The sequence below is a fragment of the Scomber scombrus genome, chromosome 16, assembly GCF_963691925.1.
Source record: "Scomber scombrus chromosome 16, fScoSco1.1, whole genome shotgun sequence".
NCBI classification, from domain to species: domain Eukaryota; kingdom Metazoa; phylum Chordata; class Actinopteri; order Scombriformes; family Scombridae; genus Scomber; species Scomber scombrus.
The window spans coordinates 11,379,565-11,400,317 of NC_084985.1; the positions used below are offsets into that span (position 1 = coordinate 11,379,565).

At 38.2% G+C, this 20,753-nt stretch overlaps 1 protein-coding gene across 2 annotated transcripts; it reads right to left on the reverse strand.

Annotated features, from left to right (window-relative positions):
• Window positions 1-2,786: 2,786 nt before the first annotated feature.
• cers2a (ceramide synthase 2a) lies at window positions 2,787-17,067 on the reverse strand. 2 transcript variants are annotated; one of them, XM_062436014.1, is made up of 11 exons: window positions 16,669-17,067; window positions 10,613-10,786; window positions 10,362-10,479; window positions 10,078-10,196; window positions 7,697-7,754; window positions 7,381-7,431; window positions 7,148-7,240; window positions 5,855-5,983; window positions 5,365-5,471; window positions 4,496-4,649; window positions 2,787-4,402 (listed from the first exon to the last, which is right to left on the reverse strand). In XM_062436014.1, the coding sequence occupies exons 2-11, from the start codon at window positions 10,783-10,785 to the stop codon at window positions 4,256-4,258; spliced, it is 1,149 nt and encodes a 382-aa protein (XP_062291998.1). In that variant the 5' UTR covers window position 10,786; window positions 16,669-17,067; the 3' UTR covers window positions 2,787-4,255. The 2 variants fall into 2 exon arrangements, with proteins under 2 accessions (XP_062291998.1, XP_062291999.1); XM_062436015.1 differs by lacking the exon at window positions 16,669-17,067 and having other exon boundaries at window positions 10,613-11,075.
• Window positions 17,068-20,753: the final 3,686 nt, after the last annotated feature.

Genomic DNA, 20,753 nt, shown 5'->3' on the forward strand with positions numbered 1-20,753 from the left:
ACACACACACACACACACACACACACACACACACACACACACACACACACACACACACACACACACACACACACACACACACACACACACACGGATACACATACAAGATACACAAGCATATACTTGCACCTTTGCGACCTCCCCTTGGCGTGTAAAGCCTCTATTAATACTTAAGCAGGAATTGGATAACAGTCTACACAGTTCACAAGTGAATCAAACACCCCACAGCTTTTGTTCTCCTGTCAGAAGGACCTTCACCACTGTCACCAATTAGACTTCACACCACTATAACTCACGCACCTTAGGCGACACAGGGATTATTCATTACACAAGGATGAATAGGTAAACAGAGGAAGGAAGAGAGAAACCTTAATGTAAAAGGAAGGCAAAGATTTCGGGAGGAGGAGTAAGACTGGACACAGAAGAAGGAGGAGGTAGGGGGTGGTAGGGGGGGCGTGGAAAGGAAAGCCCAGACGTTGGAGCAGGAGAAACAGGAGATGCATTAGCAATTAAATTGTGAAGCCAGATGCGAGCGCAGGGTGGAAATTGACCCTGCCGCTTTAAAATGGAGATTGTTACAATGAGGCTGCCAGTGACGTGAACAGAAGTGCCAGGCACGGATGTAAAGTGATCTCACTCAATATGCAATTAGCCAAGGAGGCCTTTTAGGGCTGCGGCGAAAACTGTAGGGAGAGTGGCCCATGGAGGGAGGAAGAAACAAGAACTGGTCTCTCTTTTTCTTTTTAGGATGGACCTGAACCTGTCTGACCTTCTCAGACTGGAAGATTGTATGAAGTTTTTCCTCAACAAACTTCAAGATAATTATAGGCTAAAAAAAACCCCCACTTGAGACATTTTGACACCATTGGCAACAGTCTGCATCCCAAAAACGTGTGCCAGCCAGGTGCTGCTCAGTATGCCACTACTAGATGATGCCATCTGGTATTGTAATAGCTCCGTGGTGCCTTCAGGTCTACATTACACCAGTGGAGTCAGTGACTGATGGTTGACTGCTTCATGCCAGACTGTATTTACTCAACTTCCACAGCAACAGATTGTCTCCGAGACTTGTGTTTTTATGTTGGTATGAGAATTATAAAGGCATATTTCTCAACCTCTCTGGAGCCGGGCTGCTGCTGAATTGTGGCTGTATTATTTTTGGAGGATTTGTCCAAAGACAGAAACAGCATAGTCTCTGAATCACGTCCTCAAAATGTCACAGGGAACGAGGACTATCACATTCCTCCCACGAGGTCTTTTCACGAGTTTAGGAAGGAGGACAGGAATGAGAAAAGATTAAAAAATAAAGAGAGGACACATCTGCAACTACTTTCATTGCAGTTTTATGACGGGGTTCAGATGAGGTTGATGAGTTTAATGAGGTGGAAAATAGATTTTTTACTATCTGTATATATTAATATAATAATAAGATCAAGTTAGACTCACAGTTTAATAGATTTGAAGACGTAGTTTTAATTGAACATTGACATCTGACATTTCGAGGTTTCTTGAATATATTTCCAAAGTGTGAAATACAGGTGAAAAGTAATTTACAAAAAGTGGATTACAGACTATACATTACTTATTTATAAACTGAATCAGGTTTACAGTGTGTTAACTGACATGAATTGGTTTATACATACATTTGATTTTACATTATTTTTTGGGTTATTTTGGTTTACATTTGTATAAAATGTTTATATGTATACATTTATGTGAAGTTGTGTGCATATATTTCAATTGTTGAATGTCTTATACAGTATGTTGGTGTTTAAATTTGTATAAAATCAATATGAACTATACATATATATATGGTAGTTCTGCTTAGCTGTTTACTGTCTGAATAATCAGATGAGTGAAGGATCAAACACAAAACAATAAAACTATTGATTCATTTGTTCACATTTTAGCTGAGAACATGCTGCTTTTGTCTTTTCACGTCACCACCATGACTGGACCATTAATAGAGCATCTGACAATCAGTGATGTTGATTTTTTTTTTTTTAAGATTTAAATGATTAAATTACAGAAAATTTCCTGACAAATTATCGATTAATCATTGAAGTCATATATGCAGCAAAAACACAAAATATTCTGTTACTCCAGCCTCTCAAATATAGTGAGAATTTGCCGTTTTTCATCTTCATTTTTGGATTTTGGACAGTTGAGATAAAAACAAGCAATTTGAAAACTAGCTGAAAATTGCTTTCATAATTTCCTGACATTTTATACCCTTAACTATTATCAAATACAAAAAGAAATGACACGCAATCACTCAATGTGTCTGTAAAGTTTGCTAAAAGACTATTTCCTTGACTTTTGAAAGAAATTAACTTTTGATTAACCTGGATGTATTAATGATGGGTAAACTTCAGCATTACTTATCATTCATTATAATTTTCTTTCTACTTAAGTGTTTTATGATTTGAGTAAAACTTTTGCGTGTTAAACATCTTGATCTTCATGTTAAATGATCATTTCAAATCAATAGAAGAAACAATGAGGGAGACAGAATAGTTATCCACAATTATCTTTATCATCATCATCATCATCTTCATGATTTTACGTCTCAGCAACACATAATGCAGGATAAAAACACTTTTTTTTTTTAATAGAAGCAAAGCTCTGTTGAGGGAGCTGCGGGCGATTGGTCGTCGTAAGTCGAGGCATTAAGGAAAGTGAGGTAAGGAGAGGCCCATAGCGTTACAGTGCAGAGTGTTGGATGTGTTGGGGCACAACGATTACAAAAACAAAGACAAAATGACAGAAATGTGAGTGTTTGTTGGTTTTCTTTTTTACAATTAACTCTTGAAATGATGAAGGCACTTGCAGGGTAATAGAAAATGTAAACCATACTTTGGTGTTTCATTTGACTTCTTTAAGATATCATTAAATTCTTCTTATAACATTTGTTTTTCTTTTTTTACAAAATGATCCAAAACACTGACAAAAAGGAAGATCTTGGGTAGATAGCAGAGAGAATAAATATGAAACAAAAAATTCAAATAATCCAAACCTTTCTAAAACAGAAAAGAAAATCAGGTTTGGATTTAAAAATAACACTAACAGTAAGTTTCTTTACTAAATAGAGTCAATGCTGATCCATACAAGGAACCATAAAGTGCATCTTTGGATGGATGGGAAAAACAACACTGAATGGAAATGCTATTGACTTTTTCAGTCCATAAATAATCATTCAACATATATTGATTGGTTTGGGTTACACTCAACAAATTGCTCCCGAATTTTAAACCGTCGACTGGACTGAAAACAAATAAAAACGCAAAAGCAAAATAAAATCATAAAACAAAAAAAAAAATATATTAAGCATCAACAAAAACAAACATTTAAAAAAATGATCCGGACTCTGTGCGTGCGTTCTTCCCGAAAAGGCAAAGCGTACAACAAAACAAAAAAGGCACATTTCAACACGCACGACAGATGAGGCACCTTCTCTTTCGTTCTCTCTCTCTCTCGTTGTCTCTCTCTCTCGCTCTCTCACACTGTTAAAAAAATTATTTACCACCAATTATCATCATTATTATTATTATTTTTTGCTTTAAACATTATCGGAACAAATACATTTTTAGCACCTTTGGCTCAAAACTGTTGACAAGAACCAAAGTGACAAACGCACAAAAAAAAAAAAAAAAAAAAAGGCAGCTGCAAAATGAACAAACTTACAGGTTCATTATTACCTCTGGACGCAAGTAAACAGACTTTAATCAGGTTGTGGTCCGTGGAAAGACAGCGCCTCATTTCCCCTCGTGTCGCCGACTTCAGTGTGGTTAAGTTGAGCAGAAATCAACAGTCAAGTTTAAAGGCAGTACTACTAAGAAGAGTGTTAACCGACTGCGCAGGAGGGGGTGGGGGAGACACCCGCACCCCGCCAAACACGCAGCATATCTTAAAACACTTCCAGTAACAAGACATAAAGCTACAAGCAGGCAGGTTTGGCATGTGGCAACTCGGGTCAACACAGCAAAATCTGTTCCTCGCTCTTCTTCTCCTCGTATACATTTTAGTGTGGAATTGAAATTATCCACATTGGACTACCAGGATCTCAGAAATTAGTGTATGTATTTATGTGTGTGTGTGTGTTTTTTTTTATATGTGTGTGTGCTGCCTGTTGCCTCTTTCTAACATGCCACGCTCCCGTTCTTTGGCTTTTTTTCAAGGTGAAGGCGGCGTGCGAGGGGCCCGTATTTTAACTCCTCACGCTGCCTCAATTCCAGCTCTCCCACGCTGTCCCCAATCAGTCCGTCTTACTGCGGTTGTTGTTGAGAGGAGTGTGGCCGTTCTGCACGTGGCCATTTTTAGACCTTTCCCTCCGCTCGCGATCGTTGTCTTCATCTTCGGTCTCCGTTTCATCTTTGTCACTCCGCTCGTCCTCAACGATGTCCTGTCAGGTAAGAAAAAAAATAACAAAGTAGTGAGTTTTTGTTGCCGTTTTGGGATGATACTCTGACACGATTTGAAAATGTGCGGCTCTTACGTTGCCGGGCAGAAACTTGATGACCATGCGCAAGATGAGGCCGGCCCAGAAGATGTGCAGACACAGCAGCACTATCATCAGCCCGTTGAAGAAGTAGAAACCGAAGAAGGGGGGGTAGAGGGTAAGGGGGTACACCCACGTTGTGTGCATGATCCTGCACAGGGGACAAAGGCACAACAGAGAGTCCAGTCAGAGCCACCTACACTCAACCATCAAAAGCCCATTGAGCAGGAGCCAGGACTGTAGACAATGTGTCTGTTGTTGTGTTTTCAGCAAATTTGTGATATTTCTGCAAAAACTAAATAATAAATCAGAGCTTCCATCATCTACCTGCGTGCTAAAATACTCAAGAGGATGTGACAAGATTATATATTTAAAGTTAAGCACCAGTCACTATGATAGATTATGACATATCAGTGCTGCTTCCCATATACGATGACATCTGAGCTCTTGTATTACATGAATTTGTCTCTTCTGATCAACATGTACCCAGCTGCTACAAACGCCCTCACGCTCTTTACCTTTGTTCCGTCTTCGGGGCTTTTTGGTGGAGCGGAGGCATGTAGCTGTGATTGGCAGCATAACACACTGTAACACGAGCGAGTGCTTTGTGTATAGTAGTAGTGGGAGCAGGAGAGGGTACTGCAGAGTTGAGATGTGTTTGATGTGCTAACTTGTCTACCTCAGCTTAACATAATAATCTTTTTAGGATATTTTTCCCCCAAAATTTCTGGCCTTTTTTTAAATGAGGTTTTTAATGCATAAATAACACAGAAACCTTGTGAAGAATGGCTGTTAAAAAAATCCTAAATAAAATAATAATTACAATAAGTCTGGTGTAACTAATATATATATATATATTTTTTTACCAGAAAGGGAGGATTATGAGACGGGTGACGATGAAAACCGCAGCAAACAGGGTGAAGATGAAGTTGCAGGTTCTCCTCCAGCCTGCGTAGTTGAACATCTTGGCTGACTGCAATGACAGAAGGGAGAGGTCACAGTGTAACATTTCCATGTGTTCCCCTCCAGAGGGCAGACAGTGAGCTGTGTGAGGACTGCGACGCTCTGACCTAAATATTGCCATCGCTGAGCTAAACATTAATGATAAACGGCAGGAGGCTACACCGGAAGGAAAGGAAGGACTCTTGATACTTCAATGATATTTTCATGATCATGATACTGCTGTGCGATGGGGTGAAATCTAAAAAAGCCAGATTACCCTTTTCTAGGTCTGTTTCACAACTATTAACTTGGAAATTATTTTTTGTTTTCCTTCTTAGAGAGATTATACAACAAGCTAATAAGTGGTGTAGTTAATGGAGAAATGGAGAAAAACTTTCACTCCTTATGTCATACCTCCATTAGATAGTCTGAGGCATCATGCACCAACATGATCAAAGTCCCTCCCCGGATGTAGTTGACAAGCCAGGAGAAACAGAGAAGGAAGATGGTGGCTGCGTGGTGAATTATCTGCTCTTTGAAATCCTGGAGAGAGAGAGAGAGAGCAAGAAAAAAGAAAGAAAAGTGAGAGATGGTGTAAAAACAAAATGTACCAGTGATTGGTCACTTATTGATCAAGCTGCAGAGATTGGTCACTGATCAACAGTGTGTGTCTCATTAATGGTTTTTAGTAAATGATTAACACTCCACACGTAGCAGATTACACAGCTTTACAGTTATGAAAAGAAGCAAAATCCATACACAAGGGGGGAAAAAGTAACTTAAAAGTTACAACACAAATCCTTTAAATCAAAAAAATCTATTTCAACACAATGGCTCACCAGAAGAAAGCCCTGAGAACTATTGTTATGGTTTTAAAGTTCTGTGCGGTACAGTTTTACAACCGCGGTTATAAAACAAGTGTTGGCACCGAGGCACGGAGTAAGTTGCTGACAGGTTTGAAAGTCTGCCAGCTTTCACAACAACGTTTAGACCTGTGGATAAAATGGTCAATCTGGCTCTCTGTGGTGAGAGCGCCGGTCACACATTAACTCGAGAAACTCATCACTGATTGGAGAAAAGGTTTTATTTGTTGTCTGACGACTTCACCAAACTGAGAGAGTGGAAGGGACGAGAGGAACTGGTAATATCATTTAAGGCGTTCTGAATGTGAGCAGCTCCACTCAACACAGTGCATAAATTCAGGATATCTTAATGGAGAAATCAATATTCAAACCTCAATATACAATATCAACCCAACTGATTAATTATTTGTGAATGATTTGGAGAAGTTGTTTGGGACCAAAGAACTAAATCTGTGAAAGCAAAAGAAAGTCCACATACTGTAGCTCCCAATGTATAGTTTTATAGTTTTAATGGATATAAAGAGTGTCGTTTCGAGCATCTCACTCTTCTTCACACTAAAACAACAATGTGTAGTCGCCATCTTAAATAGATCAAGGCCTGCGTGACCTGACAGTCACATGATCTGTCAATCTTTTTCCATATTTACAGGTGTACATACAAGTGTAAAAAAGATAATATAACACATAATAATGTCTACGATAAAACAAAAGATAAAACTATATGTGATAAATAAAAATAGAAAAAAACTAAACTAAACATATATGTACAAAAATAATTATTTGGAGCACTCAGTGATACCTGCTCAGATATTTGTAAGTTTAGAAGACGGCATTCTTAACTTACCTTACGTTTGACATCTGATGCTACACTGAAAACCAGCGAGAGATAGAAGCCCAGTTCGATCATGTAGTACCAGTACTGACAAGACAACAATGGCTGGAATAAAAAAGAAAGAGACGTATATATTTTAGAATGTTCTGCAAATAATTATACCTCTTAGTCAGTTGAGAATAAGAAAATTAGCAACATATACATTTGTAGAAATTGAGAGAATATTCAAATATGAGCCGGCATACCATTTTCGGGAAGTGTTCCCACATCAGCTTCATATCGTAAAACCATGGTTTCTGAGGTCAGACAAATATTCAATATTAATGAAGGTTTGAGTGTCCAACACAACTCAACAACCACTACTGAGCACAAACAACAAGCAGACACACACAGAAGAAAACAATGTTTGTGGGCGGCATCCAAAAGAGTTTCAACTATGTTTCAGCTGCCATTAGATCGATAAAGATGTTTTCCAGTTATGAGGACAGTCTGTTTTTATGGTCGTATTTCTCAAAATGTTAAACTTATTGCATTAAAACAAGAGTCTGACAGAGCACTTACGTCAATAAGAGTCGCCAGGCCAGCAAAGAAAGCAAGAAGGTAAAAGGTAAATCTCCAACTGTAAGAGACAATGTACAATTATCTCAAAAAACATTTTGACTGAACAGAATTTCACACAACTCAAGAAAAACCATCAACATCGTTAGTGCCCTCATCAACCTGTAGAAACCTCCAATTACCTAAAATCACACGTAAATGATAAATGACTTAACAAATAATAATCCTCCTTATTAACGTACATAAAATGTCTGAAATACAAACTTTACTGGAATTATTCCCAAAAAAAAAAACTTCTGGTCATATTCTGTTAGAGAGTTTTCCATATTTAGGGTCATTCTCTCTCCTTGAGACGGTGAAGGCAGTTGTCAGGCGTTTTGGGAAAAGTGGGAGTCATATATTGACTTTGATGACGTTGACACAGCGTTGCTGTGGCAAACCAAGGTCAGAGGATAAGATTGTCTGACTCCCTTAACCCGCAGATGGGTAACAGTGTTTCCTTGTTTGTAGAAAAATGAGCCAATAAGCTAATTCTATATGCTGTAGATGTACTGAGTATGACCATTTATGGGCACACAGTATTCGTGGCACTATCTGTGAAGGCGTAAGGACGATCCACGGAGGACAGTGTGTCAGAATTGTGCATCTAAGGATAATATATGTTTTGATAATATTTGATTCTCCTTAGCCAAACTTAAACACTAAACATTTTCAGTGTAAGACATCCTGTGCTCCGGAGCACTGTCTCTACTGATGAGTTAACCATTGAAAAACAAATTCTCCATGACACATTCAGTGTGAAAACATGCAGCAGGTTTCTGGTTGAACAGTCAGTATGTGTCCTCCCATCACGGAGAAATGTGTGGTAACAGTTTTTGGGAAGTGTTCACCCTCATGATGATGAAACGGTCATAAGTGCACGATGTGTGCATAAGTGCATGAGGACTTTTATTTTTCCCCTTTTTCAGACCGTAAAATAAGAGCTGCGACAACAGGATAAAACACTTGTGAAGACCCAACATCATCATCATCATCTTCATCCCACCACACACACTTTCTCATTCAAGTGATTAGGAAGGTGTATCAGGACATTTCACTGATACTTGATATATACAAATATAGACAGTATGTATGCAGGTAACACAACTCCATATTTAATTAATTTGCCTGTGATTGTGTGATATAAACGGTGTGCTTGTGAAAGTTCGTAGTAATCTTGCTTTTGTGAGAAAATACATGATGACACAGCTATTGAAAGGTGTAATAAGTGGTGCAACAGGATTATCTCATCACTTTACTGTGACAGTATAAAACTGTGATATTGGATGAATAAGCAGCATACTGACAGTTACTAGGATCATGTGTTTACATCTCTGGGTGTATTGATATGAAAAATCCTCCTGAGTTCTTTCTCCAAATGAGACTAAGCAGCATGTGTTTATGCTTCTGTTTGTCTCACAGTGCTCATATAGTCGAGTATTGTTTGATGAAAGTTTAGGTTGAGACTGATTGCCTAAAACATCTAAAATAATTTATCATCATGCTCTCACGATACTTGAATTCTTCACCATTTTACATTTAACACATTACATATGCACTGTTTTCTTCAGATTTAGCAGTTAAACATTAGTAGCAAACCAATTTAACGCATATTTTTACTGATTTTTATTCCCCATTTATTCCCCTTTTTTTTTTAAATTGTCTCACGGTGCCCCTGTTGGAGTTTATGTGCCTGCTACAAAACTAATTGTGAAGAAAAAGCTGCCTGATTTGAGGGCAGCAAAAGGTTGTGTAGCAGTATCATCTTATTAGCATTTCAATGGTTAAGTTTTCAAGTATTAAACTGTAGTAATGGATGAAACAGCAGCTAGTGAAAAGATTTGACCCTCATTCACCTGTTGACACATAATATTACATACATACATAAATATTTACATGTATTACTCATTGTTCTTATCTGTTTCCTTGTGTCGTGCACCGCTGCAACGAGCTGCAGCGAATGTTCTCTCTTGAGATCAATAAAGTCTTATCTTTATACATTATTAAGTACGGTATACCTAAAGAATTGCTTTTAATTTGCTGTATTAGGAAACAGTTCTAAAGTGCAACATGTTGAAGGTTTGCTGCAGCAGCAGGTCTCTACTCTGTAAGATTTGCCCTTTAAATAATCTGGAATTTTCATACAAAAAAAATCCCTTTGCAAATCCTTTGAACTGAAAATATATCAAATTAAGATGCCATCACTTTCCTTGTGACTGAATTTCTGATAATGGTGGAAAATACCTTTTGTATAAATATCCTTTATGATTCAAAGCAGATAACTAAAAAACAGGGAGATTAGTATTTAGGGGTGTATGGACTTTGTGCTGTAGATTTATAGCTACCTGGCTTCCCGAAACTTCTTGAGCTTGCTGGGTCGCTCATGGTTTCTCCGCCGCCTGAACCACCTCTGGACCTGTCGCACCGAACAGCCCGTCTGCTTACTTAACTTCTCTAAAGAGCTCTGAATAACAAACACGGGACAAGGAAGAGCAGAGTCAGCGCCGGTCTCTTTAACGTCTGGAGTCATGAAATACCTCAATTACAAACATCTTAGTCGCGTTACTGCCGAGGGATGAGCGACAAGTACGAAGCTGTGCTCGTTTCTTAAAGCATGCGGAGTGATTACCTGTGAGGGATGCTTTGATGTGCTGCAGAAATGGGACTCCAGGATGGGATTTGGAGGTGCTTGAACGCGCGGCTTGTCACTCACTCCCAGTAGAGAGGCCAGAGGCTTCGCTACCGTTCTGAAAACAGAGAGTAAACACACTCCCTCACTCATCTTTATCATATTTCTCAGATAGAAACATGCAAACAGGGACCGGCAGAGAGACTGATTATTAGTCAAATGACACAGAAATGATACAAACAATGACTCACCTCTCGAATATCTGTCTGATGACCAGGAAGCAGAAGGCGATTGGGATGGTAGCCCAGAGGTCCTGAGCTTTAGGGAAGACTATGCCATCGTGGTCCTTCAGGTCATTCCAGCCGTGGCCTTCAGGAAACCAGAGCCAGTCCGCCCATAAAAGCTCATACATCCGAGACAGCATCCTAAAGGATTAAAGAGAGAGAGAGAGGAAAAAAAAGGGGATTTTGTGAGTATTTTATATCTTGCACAAGGAAATTAAGAAGAAGGGAAACAAAAGCAATCTCCATTCAGATTGTCCGACAGATAAATATAGCAGCTCACTCAGCCGTGACAATATCCTGAGAGGAAAGAGAGGAAACAAGAGAAGGCTGAGAGGAGGAGGAATGAGTATTGATTGGAGGTGATTAATCTCACTGGGCATCTGAAACAGGCATTGTGTGTCTTGGTACTTCCTATTCTAGATGAAGCTAAGATCTGTTGTCTAAACACAATGTGGCCAGAAAAACCTGCGAGGTTTCATCTGAGGCACTTATTTTTAGTTCTTTTTTTTTTTTTTTTTTTACAGCTGGATGACAGATGTAATTTAACAGTTTCTTTAAAAAAAATGCAATTTAGCAGTTTTTTAAACATCTGTTAACATGTATCTGAATTAAGCAACTTGAATTTCACAATCAGAGTCAATCAAGTGCCGATGTCTTGTGAAATATTTCTAACCGCTCACCGTCTGTTAGTCATTTCCAATATAACCTCTATTATAAATAAGTGATGAAACAGTCGCAGCTCAGAGGAACTTTATCAAACTAATCAAACAATTAAACAACAATTCTGCTTTGATAAGTCACTGACATAAAAAATAAGCTGACATGTGATAAAGGCTGAGGTTAACCTACTTCAGGTTTGCACTTTGTCCTAAATTAGAGAATTACTAATCTAAGGATCAATAACACAGTCAGCAGTGCTTTATACACATGTTGAACTTTTGCCCTGTTTTAATAGCTTTGGGTAATGATTAGACGATTAATTGGAGGACAGAAAAATAATCAACTATCTTGATCAAGAAAGTTTAAAGATTAAATGATAAATTCTCTGATTAGAGCTTCCTTTAGTTCTCTATGATCAGAAATTGCATATTTTTGTGATCTGTTGGTCGGGGAGAAAACAGTGATCGTAGTTTAGGGTATTTCAGAATTAATTTAAAGAGGATCCCTACAAACAAATGTTGGATTATTGTTTAGTTTTCTTCCCAATTTATTTTCATTTCACCTACAGCAACCATTAAAACATCAAAATGTTCAGCTCTTTAAAAACATTTAATACAATATATATTTATACTTTTTAATTTCTTTTTTTAAATAATAAAACTTATAATGGAAAATCAATGGGAGGAATGTTTTAAAGTTAATATCACCAAAACTAAAATTATTATACTGTATTACACAACATACACTATAAGTATTAATACTTTATGGACAGCTGCCACATATGGAAATGCTTAACATATTAAAACATGGTACCTATAGCGCCACCATGTGGTCATTAATTACATGTTTTATGAGTTGGCTAATAACTTGTTAACCCTGAAGTGAGTCAAAACAATATTTGCACAGTGTGTTTCACATGTTTTTGCTTCTGTTGGCACATATTTAATCTAATCTTCACCAAAGTTGGTAAAAACATATTTAGATGACTTCAAACTAAAGTTTTGAGTTTGTTTTTGGTTATCACTCATCATTTGTCTGTAAGTGGTCTGGTATTATAACCATATTTTTGAACAGTCCGTAACTCTTCAATTAACTAAACTGGAATGGAGCCAGATTTGGGTATATCGTTAATAACGTTTCATACAATTCTACCCAGTAGGGGGCGCTACTGTAATATTATAAAATTATACTTCTGCAATTCTGTTATCTTAAGTTAAATATAACTTACAACATACTGAATCATGGCACAAATAGCCCCACTTTGTACTTTGTGGTCATTCACTCTTCTGACTCTGTGTCCACCTTTAAATCCCGCCTGAAAACGTACTTATCCGAGTGGCATATTCTGTCTCACACTGACTATGTAGTCACATTCATATTTATTTATTAATCTTTGTAAAATTATACTAACTTACACATCAGTGTTAGTAGTAGTAGTAGTAGTAAAACACCACTATACTACTTATTAACTGTTATATCTCTTTAATGTAATCAATTTCTACCGGACCAGTTAACGCTAACAGGTTTGGGACTGTTGTATAGTCAATTTTAGGATCTCACCTTTCGACAGTGAAAAATTATACCTGGAATTTCTCACAACTTTCATTTCATAGACAAAACTATTTAATTAAACTGTTAATTAAAATAACTTTCAGTACAATTCCTTAAAAAAGATACCGATACATTTAAGAGCTGACGTAATATTCAGCTAAAACTCTGTATTGTGCATCCTTACGTAATGGTCACATAATCTCAATGCTGACTACAAAAGGTGTTTGACACCAGACACCAGGTTTACTGTTTTGTTATTAGAGTGTAGAGACAGTAACAGGATCTGATGTCAAACAGGCCTTAGGCGGCATCGGTGTGAAGACACTTACTCATCTGTAGACTCACTGGATTAGTCAGATCGGTGGATTTTGTGATAGAGTCCAATCATAATAAGACAACTGCACCTTTGTTTCTGCAACAACAAGGGCGGGAAAGTAGGACTCATGTCAAAGTATAAGCGTCTGTCTGAAGATCATTAAGAAAGGCGGAAAATATGAATAGTTTTTAAGTAAGTGAGTAAGTGAGTAAATGAGTGAGCCTGACCAAAAGCAAACTAAGCTGAGGGGCTTCACTGAGAGCAGCTAGTCACACACCTCCTAACAAATATGTTGATAAAGACTTTGGGTGTGGACTTTAACCTATAATAAGCCTGCATTGAATTCACAATAACTCGTACAGGCTGCACTTTGTTAGCAAAGGTTGTTCACTTCAACGGGGCCGCTGTGTGCTGAGTTTCAAAGACAAATCATCTCCAACGCGGCAACGCAGAAGTCCCGTCTGTTAAAAAGTGTATTAAAAATTGACAGCAGAAGAGAGCGTGACTAGTCTTTTTTTCAAGTTTGGAGGAGTCAAACTTTTACTACACCTGTGAAGAAACAGGAGAAAAAGTGACTGAGCTCTCTGTGTGGAGTCTGTTGAGATATGTTAATGAGTGCAGGTTTGCATTCAGTCCTGGGCCAATTATAGGATTTGGGTGAACACACACACACACACACACACACACACACACACACACACACACACACACACACACACACACACACACACACACACACACACACACACACACACACACACACACACACACACACACACACACACACACACACACACACACACACACACGGTTTGTCTATCTAACAGGGGGAACTGGAAAACAACCTTGGGGCTACAGAAGCTAACAGGCGTACATCCCCCACAAATGCAAAATAGATATTCAGCCTGAAATAATCTGATTCAGAGGGAAGCAGACGAGGTTAAAATCCCAAAGTAGCAGCATTAGAAGCAACCGAAAGCTAAAAATGTGCATGTTTCATGCAGTGAAGAATCTCCAGATGTTAATGTATGACAGCTCTAAAGCACGTGCTGTGTTTTAGAGCAAAGGGACTTTAACAGTGTGGCGTCTGCTCCCGCTGGTGAATGACTTTCTTTTACAGCTTTTCTTTGGCCAATGAACGGGTTTGGCACCAACGGCTCAGCAGGTGCGATCGCTGCGAACTAAAATAAACCTGCATTTCATTTTGTAGCCAAGCCGTGTTGACATATCACCACAGGTACAAAAGTTTAACTAACAAGTAAGACTGGGCCAGCACAGTGTGATCACAGCTTAGGCTTTTATAATATTTTTGGTTTAAATCAAAAAATTATATTCCCAAACGTTTTTGGGTCTTTTTAAACCAAAAACTACAAGCGTCTGCCAACTGTATTTTTGAAGCTATCACTAAGAGATGCCACCTGGATTAACTAGTTTGTCAAATCGTCCACCATCTGTTCTGGTACTGGCTTGAATTTTATGTGTAGTTTGCATTTTTGTTTTACCTCATCAGGACAGTTTTTGGAAAGACTCGTGGCATTAAAAATACCAAATGATTTGGTATCCAAGAAATAGGGGTGGTGTTTTTCCACCGGGTGCACCAGAAAAGTAACTTCATCACTTTTTTTGTATTTTCATTCACATCTTTTCTGTAAGCTCAGCAACATTCTTGCACTGGAGAGACAGTTTCTCTCCTCGCTGCTGTCTGAGTAGTTACAGCTTGCTATTGTTTGTAACAGTTCTTACATCATGAGCTGCCAGCAGTATGAATGGCTTCATCCTCCTCTGGACTCTTTCCCCCTCTGTGAGTGAATGCTATCTTTTTCCTCCAATGTGTGTGTGTGTGTGTGTGTGTGTGTGTGTGTAAGTGTCATCCATCATCTTCACATCTAAAAGTTGTCTTCACTGATCCATATTCTTCAACTATGTTTAAATTTATGTACTCTGCACCTATGATAACTTCTTTACCCAGTTAAAATGACACTGTCCTAGAGCTGCAATGATTAGGCAATTAATTTAAAGACAGAAGATTAATTGGCACCTATTTTGATCATTCGAATAATCATTTTAGCAACTAAAGCTTTTCTTCATCATACATAATAGTTAACTGAATATCTTTGGATTTTGGACTGTTGTACTGAAATAAAGAAGATATTTAAAGACGACACCCTGGGCACTAAGAAATTAAAACATGCATCTACCAATATTTTCAGATATTTAATAGATTAATCAAGAAAATGATCATCAGATTAATCAATGTCAAGATAGTCAAGATATCCTGACTTTAAATCTGTATTATGGGTCAAGCTCTAAAAACACTGGATCCTACACTACCTATAATGTAACTCAATAGCATATAGGCCTATTTAATTAATTCCCTCTTTGACTGAACTTCATGTGTAAAAAAAATCCTTGCAATGCCTCTTAAAAGGGTATTTTTGTGTTGTTTTTGTCAACTAAATGGAGGGTGCTCTTGTGTGTTGTATTGTTAAATTCTTGCAGTCAAATGTGTGATGTTTAGGTATGAAAATAAGATTGATTTGCCTACAGGAGGACACATGAATAGCCCATATCTAGTAATCTAAAACTGCTACAGGGCACTAAGAGCTTCTCGGTCTTATGTGAAGCCTGTAGTGTTAATTTCAAGTGCAGGATTACTCATCACACTGCTACTTTTTAAACGTGTGCCAGTCACTGCTCTCTACGCTGTCTGCGTAAAACTCTCGCAGGGAGTGGCTGAGTGCGTACACATGGCGCAAGCGGGGAGTCTCCCGGACATAGCGGAACAGACGGCTCGACTCACTGAGATGGAGCTTCAAACAAGTCCCCCCCCCCCCCCCCCCCCCCCCCCCAACACCAAACTACCTTATGTTGACGGTGTATTACCATTATCACAGATGACACCTTTAATAGTTTACCAATCGCCCTTTTTAAGTTCAATAACAGGAGCTATAACTTTGCTATGCCACATCTCAGTTTACGTTAGAAAACTTTTTTGCGGATTTATAATTTGCAACATAAACGGCGTTAAAGTTAAAGGCCCTTTCCCCCCTTCAAGCAAAAACAACTTCTGTATCTCCTCAGATGTGGTTATGTGCTCTGTAGCTCAGACTTGAAGACTTTTAATGACCTTGTTCTTATCTCGGTGTCGCTGAACAAACACCGCCGACAAGCAAAAGGCCCGTTAAAGAAACTAACGTTAAACTTTGACGTGCGGACTCGTAGGTTAACGTCAACGTCTTCTAACGGCAAGACGCTTTCAGTTGGAGAGTCAGACTCAGCGAAGTTTTGATGTGTTAAAACTTCACATAAATCCTCCAGGGAGCCTGACTCTGACATTGATATCTAAAAATAGCAGCCTAATGTGTGTGTGCCGATGTGAGGAACTATGATTTAAAGCTTTGAGAGGAGCCCGCATCGAGATTTTTTTTTTTTTTTTTTACATTTTTTAGAGACACTTAAACGTTTAACTGTCGTCCATCATGTTACGTTCACTTACCTCTGTTCACTTTAAGCAGGCGGTTAATGTAATGTGCAGCTGCTCTTCTTTTTCTTCTTCCTCGGTTCCTGTTGCAAAGCTGAGGGGATTTCATGTAGATCTCGCCATCATAAGACACTCCAACTTGTAGATCGTTACACAGTGTGATCCACCGATCCGCCTTGTTCTTCTCTGTGTCTCTTTAGTAAGGACTCAGATTTGCCACATTGTCTGGAGTGAAGGAAAAAAAAAACTGTGTCGCACTTTATCTCCACCAAATTCTCGCTCTCTCTTGAGTGGTGGCGATTTCAAGCTGGTCCAAAGTGGAAAAATATGTTTACTTTTTTCACTTTTTCGTCCGGTGAAAGTGGGCTGTGTGGGCCTCGGTTTGTCACCGAGCTGTTCAATTGGCTGAATGTAGTGGATATTATGGTAGTGTGTTAAAACAAGGCCGGGGGCGGGGGGTGGGACGCAGGCTATTTAAAGTGACGTGAACCTCTATTCTGTATGAGGTGTGGTTAATGCCACCAGGCAGAGCAGACAAGGAGACACTATACTGGGAAGACTGGGATACAAATATTCAACCTTCATGTTGTACAATATGGTGAATATTGTGCTAATATTTATCAAGTTTTCAAAAATTCACACAGGAAGTCGGTATTTACAAACCCCGGATGTGTAGAGACCAGGGGCGATTCTAGGCTTAGACCTTTAGGGGGACTCAGCTCCTAATGGGAATTTGCCATACAATGCCTGCAAGTGTTTAACCCCCTGCTAAATTACTCATTTCACTGGAAAACGTAAAGTATAATAAGAAATATTAATACATAGTAGAGTGATCTACTACTAATGTATAACAATAATAATAATAATAATAATGCTTCAGAATAATCAATCACAGATTTCAACAGAGAGGAGCCGAAGATAGTTAATGAACTCTGAGGGAAAGACAATATTAATGACATAAATATCCAAAGTACATTAAACCTGTTAAAAAAACCCATTTGAACCTGTTGAACCTGAAGTGTCTGTCCCATCTCTGACAGACGGGCATGCAAGATAATTAAAGTTGTATAAAATACATTTTAGGAAAAGAAATTCAATAATTATTTATTGATTTTTTAGGGGTGCTGAGATCAAATTTAGGGGGGCTTGAGAACCCTTAAAAAGAGGCGGGAGCTCAGTGGCGCCATGGATGTATTATAAATAATAATAAATAGTGCCCATTCAGTCCTATAAGAATTGCTCGGCTGTCCAATATGCCAAAAAAGTTTCTAGCGTCCAGGTTAGTAAATTTGAGTCACTTGACTTGTGCTGGCTTATTACATCAGTTTAAAGTCAAAACTATCTTCCTCCTGCTTCAACAGTTATTATTTTTAAATCATTGTTCGTCTAAACATCTTTTTGATACTCTGCAAAGTACTATTTTATAGCAATCCAGCCGTAAGTGTTAAGGTGTCAAAATGAAGTTTTCACCTTGCTTCATTCATACAAATTTTACCACTGGACCTTTTATACAGACATTAGCTGTAAACTGTGACTGAGCTCACAACTCACCAGAAACTCCAGTTCTCTCTCCTTCTTTTCATATTTTGGTCATATTGTACAATATAGTGAATACTGTGCCAATAATATTCTCATGTTTTCAAAAATGCACAAAGGAACTTGGTATTTACGATCCATGGATGTATAAAGAGAATAAGAATATTGTGGATATATTTACACAGTCAGCATTTCGAACACTCAAATAAAATGGTGGAAGGTAAATGTAGTGCACTATATAGTAAATAGGGAGTGATTTCGGACCCAGTCCTTGTTTGCAGTTCAAGGTGTCCTGTCAACAGTTTTACACATGTCTCCTTTACAATGGTGGTCTATCGGGAAAATGGTCTTTGGGTCGCAGGTTGTTTTTTGTTTTCCTGCAAAACCACGAATGACCACTTGCAAAAACTGTCTGCGAGGCTGCTACATAATATACACTGACTGGAGGAGTCAACAGTAGGCTGAAGAACAGGTCTGGCACCAACTATTTAGCAGGTGCAATTACTGCTAACTAAAATAAACATGAGTTTTATTTTTTGACGAAGTTGTATTGACACATCAGGCACAAAGTCGTTACTGGTAACTTACATGTACAGCTTAGCACATCCAAATTCTGGACTATATTTATGTAACACAAATGTTAAATTAGCAGACAAGTAGAAAACTGTATAAGGTAAATATTGTGCTAAGAAAATGTACTCATGTTTTCAAAAAAATCACACAGGGAGCTTCTTGCTTGTATACCATGGTTGCAACACCATCTTCTTATCCTTTACATATTCAAATAATAATTGTAATAATGATGCGAGGGACTGATATGATTAATTCAAATGAAACAAAATTAATATCATTTGTGTAATTTTATTTGGCTATCTCTTACTGGTGTATTGATTGTTCACCCTGACAGTTTTAGCATTAGTTGTGCTGCCTTATGTAAGCATTGGTAAGGTCGTGTTCACGCTGACATCAGCTCTGCATACAAAAACAGAGACACCTCATTAAGTTCAATGAAACCACTGTGTTGACAAAGTGAGGATGACACAGAAGGCTTTAGTAAAATATGCAGGGTTGATTGGCAAAAAAGTTTAACCTGGCACAACTTCTTCGCAATGCATTGGTCAATTAAATAAGTGCAAGTGCTCATTTCTGATTAACTACTTTGTAACGTGAACAGCATATTTCCACGGTTTAACTCACGATCATCATGATGTAGGATTAAAGGACGGTCACCATGATAACTAGTCTCTAAAGTTGTAAAATCCTTTCTCATATTATAAACTATGCTGCAGTGTTTCGACGTTCAATACACCTTTTAATTCAGTTTTACTGATCAAAGTTTGCTGTCCATTATGTTAGAAAACAGCAGTCCAAATAAGTCCAAACAAATGTGCATCTTGTGCTTGGGTGAATTTAACTTTAGATGGGTAATTAACTTGATAGGGAGACTTGTGCTGGCTCATTACCTCAGTTTTAAAGTCAAAACTGTCCTCACCCTTCTCCAACAGTTAAATCATTGCTCATCTGAACATCGTTTTGATGCTATACACAGTACTATTTGATAGTACCTTCAGACAAAATAACAATTTTGCCTTGCTTCATTCACACAAATTTGACCACTGGACCTTTTATACAGCCCATGTTAATGCACCCAAAACAGCACACCTACAGCCTATACAGACATTAGCTGTAAACTCTCTGACTTAGCTCAGAACTCACCAGAAACTCCGGTTCTCTCTCCTTCTTTTTATCATCTCTGTATGTTTATGAAGCAGATTCATAAAACCCAGGATGGGCAATAATTTTTTGCTCATGTTGAAACCTTTTCCACTCGCGCAGTTGCATCTTTGCCTTTAATTCACTTTGGATTCTGTTTTACCACACAGTTGGAAAACCTCCACTTTGCTTTTTTTAATTCAATTTTTTTTAAATTAATTTCTAATCTAAAGTGCTTTTGGTTGAACTGTTTCAAAAGCATTATTTGTACGCCAATGTTTTCCAATCCCAGACATGGTCATGCATTGCTTTATGTTTTCCAGAATTAGTTAGTTTGTAGTATATGTATTAGTCTATATCAGCAAAGTTGTCTTTCTTAGACTGCAACAGGATAGTAACTCTTTTCCAGAGCAAAACTATTTCCTTATCCCACTACAGCTATGTGACACTTATCGCCCCTCATACTCCAGGCATGCCAAAGAAGGCCAAGGCGTGTTTGAACGCATCAGAGCAAGCCCAAAATGCTGTAGCAGAGAAAGTCTGTAACATCACAGACATGACTACAACACACTTAAGCCTTTTTCATCATATTCATATCTGAGCTGTTTACTCATTCATGTTGTGTCATCAGTAAATCACGGTGGGAACTTGCTGAATTACTTTCCCACACAGCTTTACACAATGATTTCCATTTATAGTTGCGACAGACTCCATTGTTGCTGCATTCAAGCAGCTCCAAAGAAAAATGCTTCTATATATTTTAATCTAGATATTTCTTATTTAATAATCTTATATAATCACTAGCCTTGGTGAACTTGCTCTGTTGTATCTGTCTTGAGTCCAGATGTTTT